The sequence below is a fragment of the Solanum dulcamara genome, chromosome 3 (genome assembly GCF_947179165.1).
Source record: "Solanum dulcamara chromosome 3, daSolDulc1.2, whole genome shotgun sequence".
Lineage (NCBI taxonomy): Eukaryota > Viridiplantae > Streptophyta > Magnoliopsida > Solanales > Solanaceae > Solanum > Solanum dulcamara.
In genome coordinates, this window is record NC_077239.1 from 71,190,907 (window position 1) to 71,215,051 (window position 24,145).

A 24,145-nucleotide genomic window follows, 5' to 3' on the forward strand; every position below is an offset into this window, starting at 1 on the left:
TATCGAGATTGTGAAGCATGATCTTCAAATGAACAAAGAAGACTCTTTGTGCTCTAATGAGATAAGTAAATCAACAATGGCTCAAACAACATGTAATGGAATTGATTGCTGATAAGAAGTTATCGGTACCTTATGACATTCTGTTTGAACCTGATAATTTCTCTAATCATTTGCCAAAAGTATGGATTCAAGACATTCTTTTTCTGTGCAAACAGACCAGAGAGTCCATTTCGGCTACCCCATTCGCAACCATGACCTTTGTCCAAGCTCACTGAAAATGACATATCGGAGATCTCCATATCGATACCAAGACTCTCAAGTAGTATTAAATTTTCTAAAATATATTTAAATATAGATGCGTGAATCCCCATTCGAAGTATGATATAATGCTATAATGATTTGATGCACCTTTCTAAGTGAGGTTTAAACTTTAAATCTTATATCTATCCCTTTTTTTCTTTTTAAAATTGGACAACATCTTTCTAATTGGTTATTGGTTGCATATTTTGTTTTAATCTTTCAAAATTTTGGACCTATAATCTTAAAAGTTTAACGGGTTCACTAAGAAGAACCTAATGATCAAATTTATCTTAGATCCACCTTTGAGTAATAGTGCACTTATGCTCTCGAAATCTCAAATACTCCTCTACAAATAGAAAACAAACTTGACAAGAAGGTAATATATTATTTAATTTAATACGAATTTTTTTTTATTGCTCTACTAAATTTCTTTTTTTTAAAAAAAATGTTAGAAATTTGAATTTTTTATTAATAATAATTATATATATAAAAAATTGTGCGTTAAATATTTAACCCTAAAGCCACCGAGAGGTATTGTGAAATACAATAGAATACAGAATGTCAGCAATCAGATCGAAGCAATATTACGGCACTAGTAGTCTTGTTGTTGGATATGCCTTGTGTTCAAGCTTGCTTGCGGTGATTAACAAGTTCGCCATTACTAATTTCAACTATCCAGGTCTTCTCACTGCATTACAGTACCTAACTTCAACTTTAGGGGTTTGGGTTTTGGGGAAATTTGGTTTGTTACATCATGATCCCTTTACATTGGAAAATGCCAAGAAATTCTTGCCTGCTGCATTTGTTTTTTACTTGGCAATATTTACGAATACTAATCTTTTGCGCCATGCCAATGTGGATACTTTTATTGTGTTTAGATCATGTACGCCATTGCTTGTTGCGGTTGCTGATACAGCTTTTAGGAAGCAACCATGTCCGTCTAAATTGACGTTTTTGTCCTTGGTTGTGATTTTGGGTGGTGCTGTTGGGTATGTTGCTACGGATTCAGGGTTTACTCTCACGGCGTATTCGTGGGCGTTGGCGTATTTGGTAACTATTACGACTGAGATGGTTTATATTAAGCATATGGTGACGAATCTTGGGTTGAATACTTGGGGGTTTGTGTTTTATAATAATTTGTTGTCGTTGATGATGGCACCTTTGTTTTGGATTATTACTGGGGAGTATGTTGATGTGTTTATTGCGATGGGATCGAATGGAGGAAGGAATTTGTTTCACCCTGTTGCATTTGTGGCGGTGTCGTTGTCGTGTGTGTTTGGCCTGCTTATTAGTTTCTTTGGGTTTGCTGCAAGGAAGGCGATATCTGCTACTGCTTTTACAGTAACTGGGGTTGTGAATAAGTTTTTGACTGTTGCGATTAATGTTCTTATTTGGGATAAGCATGCTAGTCCATTTGGTTTAGGGTGTTTGCTGTTGACCATTGCTGGAGGTGTTCTTTATCAGCAATCTGTAACTGGTGTTACTAGTGCTCCACCACAACGGGATTCGGCTGTATCTAAGCAGGAAAATAAGAATGACCACCACAACTATGGAGATAGTGATGAGGAGAAGGGGATATCGGGTAAGATTTCTGGTGTATAAGCATTTTGGCATCTTTGTCTATTGCTGAAGAGGCTATTGTTAATTCTCCCACTGCATTTTGAATCCTCTTCTTAAATATTGTTCTTTACAATTTTTGGCTAGATATTTGTTTGCTTGGGATTGCTACCCTTAATAATAAATAGTAATGATTTGGTGTGTTTTTGCTCCTTTTCTTTCAGCATGCTATTATGTTGAATACATGTATGTCTTGTTTAACAGAGCTCCCACAGAAATGTATGCCTTTTATTTTTTCTGCACAAGTAGATAACCTTTGCATCTTCCTTCACCTTTGTGCTAACATACTGTTAAGACATCTCATGTTGAGATGGGCTGAATTCTTAACTCAAAGAAAAGTGGATAGCGAGTCAAACTACTTGATTTCTATGTCAAACAAGTAAGCATCAATCTGATCAATCACCTGGAGAGGCAACTCTATTAGATGGCTTATTATCTAGTCCAAAACCATCATCCCTAGCGCATCTGTGTTATTTAACAAATATCACTGTTTTGATAATCTCTGCACCTCTATTCCACGTCTCTGGTATACTAATACATTCAGCACAAGCATTGTTGATTCCTCCATTTGTTGCTTCCTTTAGGCTAACTGAGCTATTTAATCATGTCTGAGATATGACTAGTAATAATTATGTGGTAAGTGGACTCTGGGCCAATAAAGCCCAAATAATTTCACCCACCAAAATACCAGCGCATCTGCCGAAGGAAAACCCTGGCTATCCTCCCTTAATCTCTATCCGTCCCGACTCTTTTCCCCAATTTTGTCAACTTGCTTTTCGCTGCCTGTTTTAATTTTAACCAGGCATTCAGGATTATTCACCATTTTTCTACCAAGGATTGAAAAAATGACAGTTAATGAACTAAGTCTGCAAAGGATTGTCTGTCTTATTCAAGATTGGACCTTTTTTTATTGTGTGGAGAAAAATCAGTGAATAATCACATATCTTGTATTCTTAATACTGAATGCATGAACCTTAGCTTATCTTGAGTGTAACTCTTAACAACTTTGCAAATCACAAGTGTTGGTGGTTTTTGGGATCAGTTCCTCAATGAGCATAGATTGAGCATAAAAAAGAAACCTCAGCAATGACAATGGTGGTGTAAATTAAAGAATAGGTGCTGGGTTTATGGCAGAGGGAGCCAGGCCTTTTGGTTTCTCGGTCTTGAGGATTGTCTATTCTAGTCTGCAGTGGGGAATGTTGTCTGCGTGAGTAAGGGGATGGTTTTGTGTTGGTGAATGTTTCGTGTTGTTTCCACAGAAGAGGTCATTGGTGTTCTTTTTTCCTTTGGAAGTGAGTGCTTCATGAAGTTTTTTGTTTTCAGAAGGTGATAGTTTGTTTTGGTGGTGGGAATAATAAAGGATGGTTCCCCTCCAATCTGTGGGTGTCTCCATGTGTGTTGGGGGAAAAAGGTATTGAGATGGACGGAAAGGAAACAGTTGCTGAAGAGAGTTTGGAGGGAGAGATGCAGAAGAGTAGATGAAGCAAATTAGAGGAGGGAGAAAGTGATTGAGCAGAGAGGGAAAGTTGGATGAGTTTTGGTTAGTGGGACCCAAAAAGGTCCACTTGTCAAGCAAGTAAATAGCCTCCCATAAAAGTAGTGTTTTACTCTTTGCAGTGTGAGGCTCATTGTAGAATTTCTCAGGCTGACTGACCCAAACTCATGTTTAAAACGTATAGCTCAGCCAGCTCAGGCTTACTGGCCCAAACCGGGGACTATGTCCTGGACTTGGTTGTTACTTTTCATGATGCGTTGTACAGTTTCTTACTTTCGTAAGTAATACAATTAGTTACCAAAAAAACTCATTTTATTATATTATATATTTTTCATTTAAGAGCATAATTTCTTTTAGTAATTGGCGCTACCAAAAGAAGAAGAAAAATAGAATAAAGGAAAATAATTTAAAAGATATAATGTTAATTAATTATGTGTATTAATTAATTATAAAGTCTCCAATTAAAAAATTGATATGTCTCCATATTAAATAGATTTTTAAGTTATTTTTGTCCTCATATCCTCCCAGAGAATGAGCATTTAAGTTATGCAAATATATATTACAAAATAAAAAATTAAATGTATCCGCAACAAGTACATAAAAACAAAAATGTTGTAAAAGTAACCTTCATCGTGTTATTCTTCACCATAGAATAATTCTTCAATCCACATATTATAATATGTGAATCAAATGGCTTATCGCCTTTTATTTCCTTTGGCTCTCAATATCCTTCTTATATGCCTCTCAAGTCTCAATGTTTTAATTACGATTTCTCAATTGGTAAAATATCTGGTAGAGGTTTGAAGATCAAACTTCAAATAACCGACTCAATATTTTTGTTTCAACTCTTTCATATTTCTCTATTTTTATTATATTGTTTGTTCTTAATTGGTATCTAACAGTAATTTTTTTCCATCTCATACTTTTTATAATGAAAAAAATGATGAAATGAAGAAGCGAGACATAGACAAACTAACTGTTATTGTGTCCTTACTCCTTTGACACAATAAAATTAATTAGTTAATTCCATAATTTTTGGTAATGGTCAAATGATAAATTAAGACTGCATATTAATTTCCTGTAGACAAGTTGTAAAAGCGTATAGAATGGAGGTTAAAATCTCATATTCAAAGTGTATTTGGAAATTCAACTATCAATAATATCTGAATAAGTGAAAGTTACCAAGTTCAAAAAATATATAAAAAAATATCTGAATTAGTGAGTATACTTTCTCCTAAGTCCGTTGAATGCGTTAAATTTCAAAAAATACAATGGCCTTCAGTCTCCCTATTTTGCTTTAATGTTGAGTATCTGCTAACTTTTTGTTTGGAAGTTTTGGAAATCTAAAAGTGCTTTGTCTTTTGGTCCTCTTCCTGTTTTGGTTTAGTGCAGAGATTTTGATTTCTGAAAGTGTTGTGCCGTTAGGTCCTATTATTACCCACTTATTTGCACAACAGACCTATAGAGTATTAATTTGCAAAAAAGAATATGGTGACAGTTCAAATGCCAAAAATGGATATGAGTGGTCAACAATGTTTTGACATTTGTAGAAGTCAGATCATTTACTTGTTATTTGTGGAAGAGAAGACGATGGATGAACTTGTGTCAACTTGTTACAGAGATTTAGTTTCCTTATACAGGATATTATCAAAAGTAGTATAAGTTCCTAGCATTTTGATGCTGTTGATCAAACAGCTTTATGTGACAATACAAATTAAATCCCCTCATCTCAAAGCTTAGATGATCATGACCTTAGCAGTTATCTCTGTTCATTTAGAGGAAATCCATTACCTTCAGAAGGACGAAAGCACTCCACCTTTCCACCTTACATAGGAGGAGGAAAAATAGGATAACTTGCCTTAAGGATCCGGTTGGCAATTGGTTTTCTGGGAAAACTGAGATTGAGCATCATATCACGAATTATTACTCATGCCTTTACACAACTAATTTCACACATCTTTATTTGCAATATCCTCAAGCTCCTTCATACTTTATCCCTGTCTCAAGTCACGCTGGTTTGGAGGAACCACTCTTCAAACTTGAGTTAATGACTGATTTACATTCCTTTAAACCTTGCAAAGCTCCAGGTCCTGATGGTTTGCACCCTTTTTTCTTTCATCATTATTGGGGTACTATATGGCAGTCTGTAACTAATTTCTGTGAGTCAATCTTTAGAGAATTCACTATTCCCTAGTCTATTGACTCTACTTATATTTGTCTTATTCCTAAATGTGTAGGGGCCTCTATGATTACTCAATATCGCCCTATTAGTCTTTGTAGAACTAGTTTTAATATAATTTCCAAAGCTATTATGAATTGTCTCAAATGGTTTTTGCCTGACATTATTGGCCCTACACAGTGTAGTTTCCAAAAGAATTGACATGCCTCTGGTAATGCCATTATTGTTCAAGAGATTCTCAACTACGTTTATAAATCTAAGAGATTCTGAAACCCGATTTGGAAAAAGCTTTTGATAGACTAGAATGGGGTTTCATTAGAGAAAGTTTAGTTTATTTCAATGTGCCTCCTGAGTTAGTCTAACTTATAATTTCTTGTATTACTGCTACTTCAATATTTGTCTTGCTCAATGGGTCAAGCACGGATACTTTTAAACCAAGTAGGGATATTCGTCAAGGAGACCCTCTCTTCCATTTATCTTCATTTTATGGATGGAAATGCTCTAAAGACGTATTAATATGGCTGTTGATCACCATCTTTGGAGCCCTGTCAAGATTTCAAGGAATGGACCCCCAATCTCACACTTATTCTTTACAGACGATATTATCTTTACTTGAAAATTTACTGAAACTTCTAGTCATACTATTATTGATATTTTGGATCAATTCACTGCCATCTCTGGTCAAAAAGTTAATTTGACAAATCTAAGATCTTTTTCTCAAAGAATACTTCAGTTTTGGCTTTAACTTTGTCCTCTTTTCTTTTCAAATGAAGGAAGACAGTACTTTTGGTAAATCTTTGGGATTTCCCAATCTTGACAAAAATCTTCTAGGGCAGATTTTCAGTTCATTTTGGACAGTTTACGAACACGACTGGCTGAATGGAAAACCCATTTTCTTACTCTGGTAGGACGTACTACTTTAAGCTGCTCCACTCTCAACATTCTTCCCAACCATATTATGCAATTCATATCCAGTCCCTCTCTCTATATTTTAACTACTATTGAAATATATATGCGCAACTTCCTTTGGGGTGGAATTTTTTAATGCAAAAAATTGCATCTTGTCGGCTGGAAGGTTGTTTCTTCTCCAAAGACTTCGGGGGGGGGGGGGTCTTGGGATACACGACCTTAAATTTAAAAATCGTACTTTGCTTGCTGCGACTGTTTGGCGATTCTTCAACTCACAACACCAACTATGGGCTTCTCTGTTACGTTCTGAATTTTTATCCTCTACTGCCATTAGCTCTAATAAATCTAGGACTTGGAAAGCCATTCAATATGGATTACAATATTGCCAAATTGGACTTCTTTGGAAACATGCCAACAGCAGACACATTAATTCTGGAATGACTCTTTGATTTGACCAAATACCCCTCGTAGAACACTTGTTCATGGACCTTTACTGGAAAAGGATCTCTCGACTACAATAACTGGGTTTCGTGCCAATAATCTTTGGGATTTCTCCACTCTTTTCTTTAAACTATCAGATCCTCTTCTTCAAAAATATGAGCAGTTCACCTCTCCCACAATTCTCTGTTATGCATGATCGTTTGATCTGGGGCCTAACCTCAAATGGCTCCTTCTCAGTATAGACTTTCTACAATGGTCTAACAAACCCTTAATTTTTTTGTGATTGACAAAGGGTAGTGTATTAGAAGCAGCAAAACTGGTGGCAAGTATTTACAGAGGAATCTCATTACAAGTTGTGTAATGAGCTCAAAAAGTCAACCAGGGCTTCTGTATCATTAGCTATTGTCATGTTGCACCAAAAAGACAGAAGAGAAATGCTCTGTGCTTATACTAATTACAGATTCCTTTTTGCTTTCAAAAAATCTCCGATTTCTTTCCTAACAAACCCTCATTCTAATACACAAATTTCCTTTGCTGGCTTTGGCGTCTCAAACTGTCTCCTAAAAACATTGCTTATTGATCCTTAATCATGGTAGATTACCTACTGCTAGCTATCTCCTTTACCTTAACATAGCCTCCTTTATTGAGTGCTAAGTTTGTCATTCCTCTCAAGAGGAAACTATATCTCATCCTTTTTTCAACTGTCCAAATATTATACCACTATGGAATTCTCTCAATCTTAGGCACAAATTGTCATCTGTACCTTTAGATGCTACCTTTCCTTCTGCATGGCTTAAACAGTTCATTTAACTCACCCCTACGATCTATTATGACTCAATCCCCTCTATTGGTTTCCTTGCTTCCTGTCTCTGGGTGATATGGAAGACTTGCAATAAATTAGTCTTTGAGGGTGAACGGGTTACCCTAATTATAAAACCATCATCCAACAAGCTATTGAATTTTGGTTCTTCACAGGCTCTCCAAAGGCACAAAAGATACCTCTTTATGTCAAATGGAATCCTCCTAAACAGCCTTGCTATATGCTAAAACTGTTGGAGTGGTTTGTCAATTCACAACCTTATTAGTTATTAGTATTGGATGAGGTTTTTAGGAACCATGAAGGCACTTGGATTTTAGGTTTCAAAGGCTCAATTGCACATCGAGATGCTTTTAGTACTGAATGGCAGATTTCATCAACAAGATTGAGCAATTCGGTGGATTGGGAGCAGAGGAAGATGAACTATGGTGGCATGGAGATGAGAAAGGCACATAGAAAGTGAGCAAAGTTTACAAGAAAATGGACAACCACAACCAGCAGCCAAGCAGTTGGGCCTAGAAGAACATTTGGATTAACCAAAATACAATATAAAGTGGCATGCTTTGTGCAGCTTCTGGTAAAGGAGGCAGTGCTTACCCAAGAGAACCTGATGAAAAGGGGGATAATTTTAAGCCCCAGGTGCTTCTTGTGTGGGGAGCAGGCAGATACTCTGAATCATCTTCTCTTACATTGTAGAACGCAGGACAACTATGGAGATTGTTTTTGAACCTCAGAGGAATAGCATGGAGCATGCCTGGGAAGATTACAGAGGCCTTAACAAGCTAGGTTGTTGGCCAAGAATAGAGGCAGGTGGAGGATACTCCCAACAAGCATTTGGTGGAGAATATTGAAGGAGAGGAATTCTAGGTGTTTTAAGAGCATATAAACAGTATGCAACAAATTAAGCTTAATTGCATCTTGCTGTTGTGTTTTTGGCGTAACCAGTTACTTTCTAATGATCATGTCTCTATTATTGATGTTTTAGACTCATTATAGACATAGGATCATAGATGTAGGTAGTGCTTTGTAAATATGGGGGTACTACAACTCTGTAAGATTCTGATTCTAACATATATATACAAAGTTACCAGTTTCCAAAAAAATTATATGCACTTTTCACAGGGCTTACACTTGAATTGGAGCCATAATATTCGAGCTCTGGAAATAAACATAGACGCCAGTGAGGTTATTCAAATCCTAAGTAACTCTAATATTCATTGTTCGTCTATTGTTGTTGACTGCAGGCACCTTCTCCAGCCGCTGAATATCCCTACTTATAGGGCATGTCTACAAAGAGCAAAACCAACTTGCAGCCGGGCTCGCCAACTTGGCTACTTCTACGACTGTTGACACTTGTGTAGAAATTTTTTGGGACACTCCACATCAGCTATCTGAAAGTTTGTGTGAGGATCGAATAGGAGCAATGTTCATCCGTATGATTTCTGCTCCACGGGCAGCTTTATCTACTAACTGTTGTTCTACTTATACTAGTATTAGGAGTTCAAACTCTTTTTAAGTACTGTAACGACCATCTATAATATTGTGGCACAGCCACAACAAACTCTCGTGGAGACTTTTGTTATATATTATACCACCATTCCTCCAAAAAAAAAAAAAAAGAATGCGTATAGAAAATGTAATGATTTGTTAGTTTGAAGTAAACACCAGTTGATCTGTGAGTTACCGCCCCCCCCCCCCCCCCAAACACACACACAGAGTCATTTTGTCTAAAATAATGGCCCCCTACCCTCCTCCCATTGCAAGATTTTCTTATTGATCACTCTTAACTGACTGTATCCCATATGGGAATATTGCTGAAACTCCCTCTTGCAGATCATATGATTTTCTCATTTTACATTTTATTCTTTGTTTCAAGCTCCACTCGATGTTGTGGTAATTGCATACTTGTGTATGTTCAACATCTCAGACTTTTGGTGAGTATCACTCTTTTATTGCCTTTTTTTTTTCCCCTTAAGAGGCCGTTTAGTTACTAGATAAGAATTGAGTTATTTATGTGTAAAATATTACATAAATTTTATCATGTTTGGTAGCATTTTTGTGTAAGGTATAAAATTCAACACACATAATATTATGTTTTGTTAGAAAATTAGAAAATCACACAACTAATACATGTATAAGTTATGAGTCAATTTGTGTATTATTTTATGCAGGATAGAAGATGGAATAAGTTATACATGAATAACTAATACCTGAATAAAAATAGAAATTAACGTTGAAGATGCTGTCGTCGCCGTTCTCTTAACTCCGGCGATGAAATCTCTCACTTCCACTTCCGATATACTTCTTTCTACTTCCCCGCCGTCCTTACGACCTCTCTTACCAGTTCTCCAACCTCTCCATCGAGCTCGCCTCAACAAGCTTAATCTGGCAATTAACTTTTTACTCCATTAAGGAGCAAAACAGAGAATTGAAAGGAATTAAAACTCAGTTATAGTATCAAAAGTTGCTTCTCAAATCTTAGTTGCTTATTTAATCAGATTGATTACGTTTGAAAAAAAAAAACAAAAATGAGAACGTAATTTGCCAAAATCCACATGCATTGTGTTTGTGTGTAAATCCTTGCCAATCTAGTAAATTAGACGGTAAAAGAACAACATAAAACTAGCACCAAACACCTTCTTAAGTCTCATACTATATTAACAAAAGATGAGAGAAGATCTAATCTTTGGGAACATATTATTCGTAGTATCTCAATTAGACTAGTTTTGATATTACTTTGTACCTGCTGTATTTTATATCCAAGTTTTCAGTTTGGTCTTGCATTAAACAATATTTAAATCTGGTAATTAATTACTACTTGTTCTAATCTGATAATTAACTTTATATAGTAATTAATTAACTTAATCTGGTAATTAGTTACTACTTGTTCTAATCTCATTTTAACTTAAATACCTACTTGTATTGGAATGAAAATGAGCTCAATAAAATATTTATTAGTTTTTAACACAACAAACCAAACACCCAAAGAAATTATTAAACGTTGCATAACTAAACCTTGCATTACTAATACCTGCATAACTAATACATGTATTATTAATACCTGCATAACTCTAACCAGCAACAAAACGACCCCTTAGTTTCTTCGCATGTCAACTTGCCAAAGATTCATCGCCCTCTTTTGAATGGCACATCAAGGTTTGTTTGATCATTTTTGAAGCTTCAGTCTTTCTCTTAAAGAGTAATCTTATTGTTATCATTTTTCTTTGATAACGGGTTTGTTTACTTTAAGGTCCCTTTTTAAGTAAAAGGGAGTAATATGTCTGCCTAATTTTGCTTGTTTACATATAGATACTTTTCTAGTGTATGTTTCTGATGGGTTTCTATTTGTTTTATCTGATGAGTAACGAACTTTATATTACCACATGATCATATTAAATAACATTGAACATTTAGATGAGTGAGGATAGTTTGTAAAATCAACCGTAGTTACTTTCATTTTGTAATGGATTTTGTTATAAAAATAATTCTTCACAGACTAGTGGTATTTTAGTAAAAATAAATATATTGATTTTCTTTTGGAATTTGAGACAAGTTTTTTCCTTATCTCTACGTTAGTGCATAAGATGGAAGTTCCTTTTAGTTTCTTTAACTTGGTGTTTTCATCTTCAAGCATTTTAACAAATTGTTTGGTCATTTGCTGATGGAACTAACTTTATTATCGTTGCTCTTTCCACAACCAATACTTTTATTCTGTAATATATATACATTTGTTTCTATTATCTCTTTAATATTATTTTTTAAAAATAATTCACGAATCATATAGATATGTATACTAGTAACCAATATATAATAGAACGAAAAGAAATCAAAAATGTGCTTATTGCTAACAAGGGGATTTTAGCCAAACTATTAACTTACAGCTTTATAATGATCATTTGATTATCTTTTTAATAAATAAATTACAATCCTAAAAAAACAAAATATTACTAATCATCTTTTATCTATTAAAAATGGAACAGAGGAAGTAATTTCGGAAGAAAATTCCATCAATGCAATAAAAAGTTTTGATCACAATCATCTTTTATCTATTAAAAAAATGGAAGATCAAAGCACTCTTAATTATTCAAATTTTAATCTAAAGGCAAGTAAAAGAAATATTCTTCTTTACTTGTTAGTTGTTACAACTTAACTTGCATAATGAAGATTTCTTTTTCCACCAACCCAACTTGGTTAGAATATCTAGATTTTTATACAATTACTCAATCATACACTGTGTATCATTACATTAATATCCTATATACATGATTTCATTAAATTCATGTATCACAAATTCACACCAATTAAAAACTTATGGCAAATTTTTTCCAATAATTAATATACATAACTATAGTTATGCAGAATTTGTATAATTAAGCTTCAATTGTATAAATTCAGAATTTTCTAATTGAATAAATTCAGATTTTGTATATGCTTAATTGAATAAATTCAGATTTTGTATATGCTTACCCTATCATGTATATAATTATAATATTGATACATTTGATTTGTATAAGTTCTGAAAAATTCCTAAAATGTATAAATACAGAATTTATATACTTACTCTATTTGTCTATTGTCAGTGAATTATACAAACGGGTGCTATAGCTATAGTTACGAAATGTAATTACCTAAACTGTAGCAATTTCGGCCTATTATGTTTTTATAATAGCTATTTGTATAACTGATAGTGTTATATTTCGGCTCAATAGAATGCAAGGCGTAATACTATTTGACAGTTGCTTGAAACTAACATGACAAAGTTGAGTAATTTTTGAAAGACAATATAAAATTGAGTGATTTTGAAAAATAAAATAAAGTTGAGTGACGAATGGAGATTAATTACCCATAGTTGATTGAAATCATTCTAGCTTCTAACTCAAGAAAATTAGTAATAACGGTAGCTTATTTTCGTGATTTTGTAAATAGTTTCCGACATTAATAATGTATTTTTGTCCTTTAATAGGAGATTGCTTCTTTTTTAAGATTATCAATTTAATATTTGTATTGGGCATTACTAATACTTAGTGATTATATTTGATGGCATAATTTTTTTATATCATGACATATAATTTGAATTCCTATAGCTCCAACAAACAAATAAAGAGTCCTAATACAAATATTGGGAACATCATAGTATTATTTGATTCATATATCCTTTGGTGAATATATCGATGTACAATATAGTTCACTCATGCCCTTCTTTAATAGTCAATTCAACAATTCTCATCTTTAAAACTAACTTATATATTGCCATTACGTACTAACATGAAACGATGAGAAACTAATTATAGACTGATTTGCAACAGATTTTTGCGTAAGATTTATCATTCTATTGTCTTACATTTTGTGTGCTTCTTATTCTCATTCTGTCATAAGATAGTTGGAATATGGCATAGTAGGCTTAAGAGGCGGAGTCGAGATTTGAAGTTTATGAATTCAAGATTTTTTAATTCTTCCATTTATTGAGTTTGAAATCAATAATTTGTTCATATCCAATTAATGAATTTCTTAAGACAAGTACTACAGAATTTAAATCAAAACTACTGAATTCGTAAGTTATACTCTAGCTCCGTCCCTTTTGGGTATGCTAGTGCACTATCTATATACCTCTTAATAAACAATTTGTGCTAGCTAGGAATCACAAGTCACAACTAATTAATTTCTTCAAGGTCTAAACATAGAGAATATAATACATGCATAAGTTTTAGAATTCAAAACTTTTATACAATATTCTACCATCATAGAATTAATTAACTAATCCAGTACGTAGTACCTACTACTACTACTAGTAAACACATATTAATTAGTGTACTACTAATTAATATCTATGGCATAAATTAATTGATGATTAGTGTTGAAATCTCTTCTTCCTTTCAGCTACGATAGATAGAAGTCTTGAAACACCTTGAGTCCACATCTCATATTCTCTTTGATTTTTGCATTCGAACTCAACCACACCACGTATTTCTGTCTTCAATCCAAAATATCGACGTTTTTCTCCATCCTCAAATAAATGTCTTCCTGGCCATGCTGGTACATCTTTGTAAACTTCTACTACTACATCTGCATCCACACAAGATATTATTTTTTGGTGTCCCAGTTAATTGAATCCTGTATATATGCAAATTGAGTTGTTTTGCTATAACATATAGTATCAAAATTATTGGATTAGGACGTACTTTTCTTTTTCTTGGTAATAGTTTTTCCAACATGTTTGCTTTTCATCTTCAGCATCACCTGCGAAACAGGGCAACACAAAAGTGTTAAGGACATCAATTAAATCAAAGATTTCATTAATTTTAGGTTACATCCTAGACGTGACAGTTCAATAGTGTTTTGAATTTCTAGCTTCGCCACTATCGATGTACTGCTTAATTCCATTAATGACTGATAAGACGATTAATGAGTCTCTGGAAGTGCTTACCTCTCCGCTACGGTGAAGGTAGACAGAGACAATTTTCCAGTGAAGATCACCTTAAACCAAAAATAAGACAAGTTAAAAACTGGACAGAGAATCAAAATTTGTGCATTCAATTAGTAGCAGGGGAAGACTTACCATGACGGGTTCTCTTGAGAAGTTCGCGGCCCCGAGCCAGTAACTCTTGATTACAAACGCCCAAAAAGTTCTCTTCAATGTCAAGTCCCTCGCAGTAATTATTGTTGTTGTTGTTGCTGTGATTTTGGTCGCTGTTTCTACCTGTGCCTCCGCCAATTCCCTTTTCTATTGGAATCACAGCTGCAATGTTCCATACTTCCTTCAGTGCCCTTGCCTTTAATGTTGCTGCCCCTCGCAATGCTGAAATAAACAACATATTAGTACCATCTCAAGTTCCAAATTAATCTGTCAGCGGAAAGTGTTTAATAGGTATAGACCTTGAGTGATGTAGGTGTCCAATTGATATTAGTCCTAGTTTATGTATCAAAATCAAAGTATCGAACAAATTTATAGTATCGTCAATGTGTTTGACCTTTCTTTTTAAATCTTTAGTGAATTTCAATTACTAATTAGAAGGATATTAAATGACCATGTGTTATATCATTAAATGATCCAATTTGTAAATGTTTTAGTAGTCAAATTAGCTCTGTAATTGTCAAGTTAAATTTCCTAAAATTGTAAAATTACCAATGAGATTATGGTGACTCTGCAGTGTTTTATTAGTCACCTGTAGCAGCAGCAGCAGTGAGAGTTGATATATCCCCATGAGAACGAACATTGACAGCAGAGCTAATCGCTGACATGAGATGGTCCCGATCCGCTCCCATAGCTTCGGCAGCCTCCACGCACTGCGCAGCAATCAGCATTGCTGCTGAAGCTACAGCGGCATCGGTCTTCGCCATCTGCTCATCTTTGCCAGTGGACGATGCTGATGCGGTGGCCGCAGCAATTGCGGCCACCGAAGCAGCAACTCCAGCTACTGAAACGACAGCATGGAGTTGCGCGTTTTGGGCCCTACTTTCTTCTTTCTTTTTCTCTCTCCTTTCCTTTAACCACCTACCTACTGTCTTACCACCAGGCGTGTTGGGTGCTAACCCAACAGCTGATCCACTGTATCCAGTTCTTACATTTGTGAATAATGGTTGCAGAGTGCTGTTTGCTTTCAAGTACTGCATCACAATATGACAAAATGAAATATCAGTGGCAGATGTAATGTTGGATTAACTGAATTCAATATTTTCGATACGAAGTATATATTTGTGAATATATTGAAATTTGATCAGATGATTCAGATGTATAATAATGGTCAATATGTAAGATGGTAAAAACTTGTTAATTTGTATCCAATGTTTACAGTAGACGAATTTGATCAGATGATACATAACATATGTTTATATACATGTTTGTTATCAGTTAACCATCGTTAATTTATGCATATTTTCATTAAATTAATTAAGTCGTACAATATACTAAATTGAGTTGGTTGACTGTGTACACTAGTAAAATCTAAGCTCTCATCTGACCATAGATTTTGAAGTTGAAATTTGAAAATTTAAGTTTAAAGTCAAATTTATCAAATTTCAGAATCAAACAGATATTTGAAGATAATTTTTCAAAATCTAACCCCAAATTTTATGGCTGACACTAACTAAATCTTGAATATTACTTAAATGAAGTTGACTACAGCATGTAAATAACATGAAAAGGTACAACATTGAAGCAGAGAGGTAAAATATAACTTTTGCATAAGAGAGGAAACATGTTGATGGAAAACTAAAAAACAAAGAAAGCCAGAATTCTGAAATTGGTTTGGCAGAATTCTAAAATGGGAAGCAATGACAATATGATAAAAATTGAAAGGAGAGCAACAATTTTCCACTTACACACTCCACTACTACTCTTTCCAAAAATTTATATAGGTAACTAAATACAAGCACAAATTCAGTCAATCTTGAATCTTACTTCTTGTATATTCTTGTGAAAGCTAATTAATTAACACACACACACACGAAAGAAAATAAATTAAATTGGCCTCGTTTAAACATGACATCTTCACGTGCTACATATAATAACAAGGTACTCCATACGATAGGTTTTATATATAGATCAGGTTCTGTTATTACAAGATTCAGTCTAAAATTAAAAGGCTTTTACCAAATCATGGCCATTAACACTGTTGTTGTTTTAATTCAATGTCTTAGTACTACTTATTTCCCTTTAATTTCAAGAGGGAAACGTAAATGACATCGAGTTTATAACATTTACCTATAAGATACTCTATTCGTTCACTTTTTATTTGACATATTTGGACTTGATGCACTTATCAAGAAAACAATGATTGACATGACTATTTTACCACATTATCCCTAATAATTGATGTTTAGTATTATATTTTAGAAAGTGATTAAAAATAATAAGTAAAAACAATTTTTTTTAGAATTGTGAACATGTAAAAATGAACAAATAATAAATTAATTTACACTGTATAACTTCCTTGGACATAAGTTGAGCGTCAATACGTCCCCTTGCCACTTTCTATAAAAGTTTGGTTTTACTAACTTTCTTGATCTCCTATAAAACCAAAGTTAACATCTTTTCCTTTTTCTTTTTCTTTTTCTTCTATGGCCATTTGTGGGTAGAGTTATTCCCTAAACAAAGTCAAAAGGTAGCTTTGATTAGACGGCTAAAGCATCCTTGTAATTTGTAAAGCAAGAAAAAGTTGTACATTGATATTAACAAAAGTGCAATATGTTTTCTTTTACTTTGGAAATGGGTCCAATTGATACCCCTTATATTTCTACTAGTATAAGCTTTTAATCAACAACTATCATCATTGACTAATAACAACATTTATCATAATTAAACATTCAAGACAGACAAGATATGCACTTGGGGTTACTTTAATTAACAAAATAATGTGATCAAGAAATTAACGTTAATTAATAGTACTAATGAGAGAAATTAATAATTACCTTAACAACATCTTCAAACTCTTCAGAAGGAGAGACTGGAGGACTATCAGTTTCTTCAGTTAGAGAACCATTCAGAGGTCCACTACTATGAGACAATCTTCCTGATGTTAATGGTGATATTTCCTGCCCATTATGCATCTAATATTCCAAAAAAAAAAAATGTTACAAAATATTACTACTACTAAATTGCTCCATGAAATTCCCTTGTATAATGTAAACAAACAAAAAGAAACACTCCTTCTCTTTTTCATTTTTCGAATAAACTACGTCTCAATTTCAAGTAAGTTGCACCCATTACATAAATCCCTACTATTCATGTCATTCCACTTCAAGCTTTAAATGCTAACCATTAGATGTCTCTATAATAATATTTCATTATAACAATTAAGTTTTTTCTGTAATCAATTTTTCATCCGATAGACAATGTTGTTATAGAGAGATTTGACGGTATAAACAATAAAACATAGATGCTGTTCTATATATTATCAACTAGTAGCATATAAATCTCTGACATGACTAAAAAACGCGAGGATTAGGAAACAAATTAGTTAAGAGAACTTACAGACTGAGACATAATGCGTTCAAGAACAAGTTGAGAAGTAGCAGAGGAAGCAAAAGAGAATGTATTTCCAGAAAGCTTATTAGCAGAATCTTCTTCCTCAACAGAGATAATGTTTTCTGGTATAGTAACAACAACACTACTATTATTATTATTATTTGCCTTAGGAGGAAGAAGAGATGGAGATGAAGAATTTGTTAATGCCTTGCATACTTGCAAAGCAGAGGCACTCCATGATCTTGACAAGAATTCCATAGGTGCTTTTGGACTTTCTGGAAGATTCATATTCAAAATTTTCTCTGACCATTTATTATCCATCAAGAAAAAACACTAATTGGGGAAAAGTTTTTTTTTTTTTGGTAGTAATAGTAGTAGTTGTAGTAGTAAGAGTATGAATTGCTTTTGAACAAGACTGCAGGGGTCTTGTTAATTTTTAGCTTTGGTGGTCTTTTTATACTAAGGAACTTGACTTGTCAATGTTGTTGTCCTGTTTTGTACAGAATATGATTGAAATGTCTATAATAATTGTAATTTAGTAATAGCTTTCTTTAAACACATTGATTGTTAAGTCATTTTCATGATAATCATACTTATATGCATTGATGTAATGTTACACTATCAGGTTAGGCAGTAAAAGATGCTCTCTCCTTCATTTTTATTTGTCTACTATTTTTAAAATTTTATTTTTTTACTTTTAATATATTTTAAAAAAAGATAATTATTTTTTAATATTTAATTCTTAACATTAATTACTTATTTCTCAAATTATTTTCTAAAATTTAATACTCTAAAGATTAATTAATAGTAATAATGTGATAAGGGAATTTAACCCGTTCATATAGTCTATAGATACAAAAGAAAATTTTGACCACTTGTATGATATGCTTTTCAAACAAAGTGGATTTAGGGTGTGTTCTGTTTCAATTTTTTTATGTTCGATAAGTAAGCAAAAATTATTATTTTAAAAGTATTTGTATATAATTTAAACAACTATTAAAGAAAGTGGGGATGAGGAGGAAGGGGTGTCGGATGGTGGGAATAAGGACTATGAGGGTGCGCATGAAGATGAGGTGTGTTGAAGAATGAAAATAACGCAATCACTATAGAATGTCGCTTATAGATCGAGTTTATATTTCCTACTTTGATTGAAGAACTCATTTTCTTTATTTAATGAATTGTGTTTTCCTAAAAATAACATGTTAAATTTCATTGACAGTGGAAAAAAAACACATTTATAAGATACAAATTCTTTTGAGGGATAAAATTGTTGAAAATGAGGGGAAGTGGGGCTAGGTCAAGCAAGTCTGTTTGACTTATTGTCAGGGGATCCTTCTTTTATTTTGAAAAATAATTACACCAAATATTTTGGTTGATCCCAGGCATACTGTGGTGGGAAAAAGCTAAAGTGCAATCGTCCCACAAAAAAAAAAGAGATATCTAGTACAAAAATGAAAGCTATAGTAGCTTTCATTTAGGGCCTACACCACTAATACGGTTTATACGGTATAAATATCATTTATTTATTATTTGGTTCTAATTTATAAGTTTGTTAAAAATAACAAAAATAATTTTTTTTAGTGAAAATAGAAAAAAACAAGTTCATTGTCCCCTTTTCGTCCCCCCTTTCCATCCACTTAGCGCCTCCAACCCTCACTCTTTAACTATTCCATTCCTAGCCATCCTCGAACTCTCTATCCTCTTCATCTTATCCTCATAGTATTTTTATTAAATTATATATAAATATTTTGAGATAGGTTTTTTTTTTTTTTGCTTACTTCCTTACAAAACAATTAAAAAAAGAAGAAGAAAACATCCACGAAAAATGTAATAAAAAATACTTCTAAATTTTTCAGTTTTGTTAGTCGAAATATGTTGGAAACAAGTTCTTTATAAATTAAGAAAATTATTTTTCTAGTTTAAATAAATAAATCTTATAAGTGACATTTCAAGTTTATTATTTATTTCATCGTCAAAGCCCTCAAAATCCACACCCTCCTTTTACGGCGTTTTCATGAATTGCATATAAATATTTTTGAGAGAATATTAATACTTATTTATCAAACATCATATGTTTATATCGTGTTAATTAAGCTCTTGTCATTTTCTCAAGGAACACTTATTGAAAGTACAATTCTCAACTAAAGGTTTCCTTCTCTTTTTCTTTTTTAAATGTACTCAGCAACGAATAATCTATCATTAAGATGATTATGCTTTTTCTCAAAAGCTCCATAACCTTCAGCGTTTAAAACAAAGACGTACGTATCTAAGCTTATACATGTCAACAAGTGCAAATTTTAGTACAAACATATATATTTCTTAGAAAATTCAAGTACATATATACAATGGCGATGGATTTAAACTAGAAACCTTAAGGTCAATTTTGAACCCGTTAAATTACTGAGTAAACCTTTAGTTTTTTGTTCAAGAGGATTCAAAATCTAAATACATACACTTAAAATAAAAATACCTTATATATACCGTATAATTTTTTATACCTTATATATACCGTATAATATTTTGCCGAAGGCGTTTGAACAAACCCTTGCTCCCTCCTAGATCTGCCTTTGTATATATGTAGTTTAGGTTTAATTCATTGATGCAGTCGGATATCTAAAGTCGTTTCAATTGAATCTATTGCTTTCGATTCGAACATGCAAAACAAATTTTGTAAAGATATATATATGTTTGGTATAGGAAAAGTCTCACATCGGTACTCCAAAAGATTGGCAAAGAGATACTCTTAGTGGTATTATGAGTCTTTTTGGACGAGAAAATTGTGTAAATTTAATTCGAAACAGGTAATATCACACCATGTTAAAAAAAAATTATACCGACTTAGCCCAAGGAAATCTATTAGAACTAATGGTTCAATGGACGAGAACGAAGATTATTTTGTGAGGCTTGATTTACTACTTTTACCCTGTCAAATATTGCTTGAAGAGGTATAATATATGTGCATGCGCAAGAAAAATTTAGCTCTAGGTTTTAGTGACTATAAATGCTTGACCATATGGGTAACACATGGTAAATCTCAAAAAGTGTCATGTGGATCGTGGTGACAGGCCATGCCACATGAAACTTAGTTCGAAGAAAAGATATCGTGAATCATGGTGACGGCTGATGGGAAACACAAATTAAATTTAGTTCAATGGGCAGGTTGCCGAGTGTACAATCAAAATTCCACATTTGATAGTTGAAAAAATCGAGAAGCTAGGTGTAAACTCTTTTGGGAAAAATTATTCGTACTAAGGTAAAACAGATAATTACACTATGTTAAGAGTATCTATTGACTGACTTAACTAACATGTAACATATAATCGGATCCCATATAATCACACATATTCTAAAGTCTAAACGCACTAATGACTCTATAGCTCAAAATTTGGCCAATCTAAGTATGGACAAATTGTTGTCAAAATTTGCAGCTGTCTCTAAAACGACATTGATAACTCATGTACCAATATAAAATGAAGTTTGGGAAATTTGACGATTTGTCACCGTTCATCTTATTCTATATTCCAGTTTTGACATGCTGAAATTGTCGGGGCATAACTGCTACATATAAAATGACAAACCCTATAAGGTTGTTTTGAAACTACTGTTTAATTTTTGCAGAATTCTTCTATGTTGTGTCTCTTGTTTAGTTTTCTGTCTCAGGTATTTTCAACATCAAGAGCTGTTACATGTTTTTTTAGGATCAATACAAAAAAATATTTCTGAAGAAAGCTGTGTGAATATTGTACTAGTAATAATTTAGGCGTGCTATAAGAAACGTCATCTTCTTTTTTTTTCCTTTTCAGATCAACTTTTTTCTCTTCTTTCGTTTTTTCCTTTTTCTTTTCTTTTTAATTATTTTGCTTTTATAATCTGAAAACTATATATAATAGCAAACTGCAAAAAAAATAAAAAATATTTGAATTTGTGGGGTGTTGGGGACCATTACTATGTCTATCTCTAAGGATTTAAAGAAGATCCCTTTATTCGATTTGTCTGAAAATTCCAATGATCAACCACTACTCTCCTTTCTCTTACATTTTCTCTTCGGGATTGATGTTTCCATTTTCTAACTTCAAAAGGGTGTGTATTTAAAATTTTATATGGGGCAAACGCAAATTGAAATCAAGAAGAAATGTGACTTTGAGATAATAATTATAGTATTAATTAACTATATGAGAAATCAACGTTATTCAATGGATTGTTCAACAAATACATAAAGTTTGGATCAAAACTATTGAACGTTGACATTCAAGGGTGTGGCCTATTGATCAATAATGTCGGTTGAAAACCACAATATATATCTCACATTCAAATTCCATCAGAGACAAAAATAGTTGATAATTTCTTTCATCTATCCTAGCCTTGATGAACAGAGTTACTTGATATCTGTACCTAATGAGAAATGAATGTCCCGTAAAATTAATCAAAGTGCACAAAAATTAACCTAGAATTATTAAACTTTGTCGAACCTGTACTTTGCAAGCTAGCTACGTCCTGATGGCCTATGAGGTGTGTCTTATTTATGTAGGAATTGGATTGAATTATGTGGTATTAGAGATAATTTTTGAAACGCTAACACAATAGACATCATAATGTCCAACCATTTAAGTAAAATGCGACCTCAAAACGACGTTATTTTAAGATGCATTATAAACAACAAAAAATGAGTAGTGTTACGACCGGGTAGTGTCATGCGGGTCGAACTGAATATAGGCAGGTTGAAAATAACTTAGACTAAACGAATAAAATATCAGAACGTATATTTCATATGAATAAAAATGAGTTGAGTAACAGATAACTTGGATAATAATATTATATTATTTTAAAGAGATTAGTGTCAAAAACACATCTAAACTATCATCTTTTTTTGAGTTTCAGACTTAAACTATTGAGAGTGTGAGTTTCATACTTAAACTATTGAGAGCGTAAGTTTCATACCTAAATTATATATCACTTATTAGTTTGAAAAACTCATTTCAGTCGTGTGTGTAATACACTCTCTCTTTTATTTAAAAAAATCTTGTCACATGACATTGCATATGAATAAAATATTCCACCTTGACAAAATAAAACAAACTTTTAATATTAGTTAAAAGTTAAAGATCAAAGTATTATTATCCAAAAAAAGAAATTATTTTTTTTTAAAAAATAAATTAAAATACTTTTCTCACCCAACCACCTACGGGCTACCCAATCCATCCTGTCCCCCACCCCCGACTCCCCACCCTTATATTTTTTAAAATTTCTTTTATAAAATATTTTTGAAAAATTTTGACTTTATCTCTCCCCCACTCCTTCCTAAAAATTTGATATTATTTTTATTGTTTTAAAAAAAATAAAATTTTACCCACTCCATCTAACCTCCGCTCCTACCTTTTTTTAAATATATTTTTCTCATATTGTGTTAGATATGTACATATATTTTTAGGATATATGAAGTAAAACAATATCTAAATTATTATATGAAGGTAGGGGGATGAAGTAAGAATTTCTTTTAAAATTTTTACAAGGAAAATTAAAAAATAAACTAAAAATTTAGGGGGTTTGGTTGGTTGGTTGGTTGGGGGGTACCGTGAGAGGAAGTGATGGAGTGCAGTAAGAAAAATATTTTATATTTTATTTTATAATATATTTTTTGAGATAGTAATACTTTAATATTTAACTTTAACTAATATTAATACTTTATTTAATTTTGTCAAGATGAAATGTTTTGTCCATGCAAAGTGTGATGTGACAATTTTTTTAAAATAAAAGAAAGTATAGTAACACATTATGATGAGAGTGTAACAAAAGAGAAAAGTATGTTTATCAAACTAATAAGTGATATTTTAAGTATGAAACTCACACTCCCAACAGTTTAGGTATAAAAACTCAAAAAGATGTGATAGTTCAAATGTGTTTTTGATATTTATCTCGATTTTAAATGAAAAAAATTCAGCCACTTTCATATCTAATAAATAATTTGGAGCCAACGTAGCATCTTTTGAAATCCCTCAGTGCCGCCGTCTCTATACTTTTTGGATCATATTTTATCCATTTTTTAATTTTTTTTATAGTATCTACTATGGATATAATCCATATTTAAATAAATTAGCTATCCAACAATTTTAAACTGGGCAAGTGGAGAGAATCTAACCTGTGCTGGATTTCTATTGAAGATGTGTCGTTTTGGAACAGCCAATGTAAGGTAACTTATTTAAGATGAAATTATAAAGCAAATCATTAATGTCATGACTCCAATCGTATATGATAATTTCACCTCATATAACTCCTTATCGCTTACTCATTTAGCTCATTTGCCTATGCACAAATGCACCAACCTAAAATTGTCAACTTTCACCTCAAATGTCATTATTCTCCTGCAGACATCAAGTGTTTCCTGGAGCATACAATTTTTGACAACAAAATTGAGTCAAGGAGACA

At 32.7% G+C, this 24,145-nt stretch overlaps 2 protein-coding genes across 2 annotated transcripts; one reads left to right on the top strand and one right to left on the bottom strand.

Annotated features, from left to right (window-relative positions):
- Window positions 1-811: 811 nt before the first annotated feature.
- LOC129882799 (GDP-fucose transporter 1) lies at window positions 812-9,443 on the top strand. The gene is made up of 2 exons (XM_055957252.1): window positions 812-1,882; window positions 9,003-9,443. The coding sequence occupies exons 1-2, from the start codon at window positions 859-861 to the stop codon at window positions 9,020-9,022; spliced, it is 1,044 nt and encodes a 347-aa protein (XP_055813227.1). The 5' UTR covers window positions 812-858; the 3' UTR covers window positions 9,023-9,443.
- A 3,953-nt stretch (window positions 9,444-13,396) lies between these two features.
- On the bottom strand, window positions 13,397-18,179 carry LOC129882800 (VAN3-binding protein-like). Its single transcript, XM_055957253.1, has 7 exons — window positions 17,729-18,179; window positions 17,167-17,304; window positions 14,922-15,363; window positions 14,315-14,554; window positions 14,183-14,232; window positions 13,938-13,995; window positions 13,397-13,821 (listed from the first exon to the last, which is right to left on the bottom strand). Exons 1-7 carry the CDS (start codon window positions 18,041-18,043, stop codon window positions 13,607-13,609), a joined length of 1,458 nt encoding a protein of 485 aa, XP_055813228.1. The 5' UTR covers window positions 18,044-18,179; the 3' UTR covers window positions 13,397-13,606.
- Between the last annotated feature and the right edge of the window lie 5,966 nt (window positions 18,180-24,145).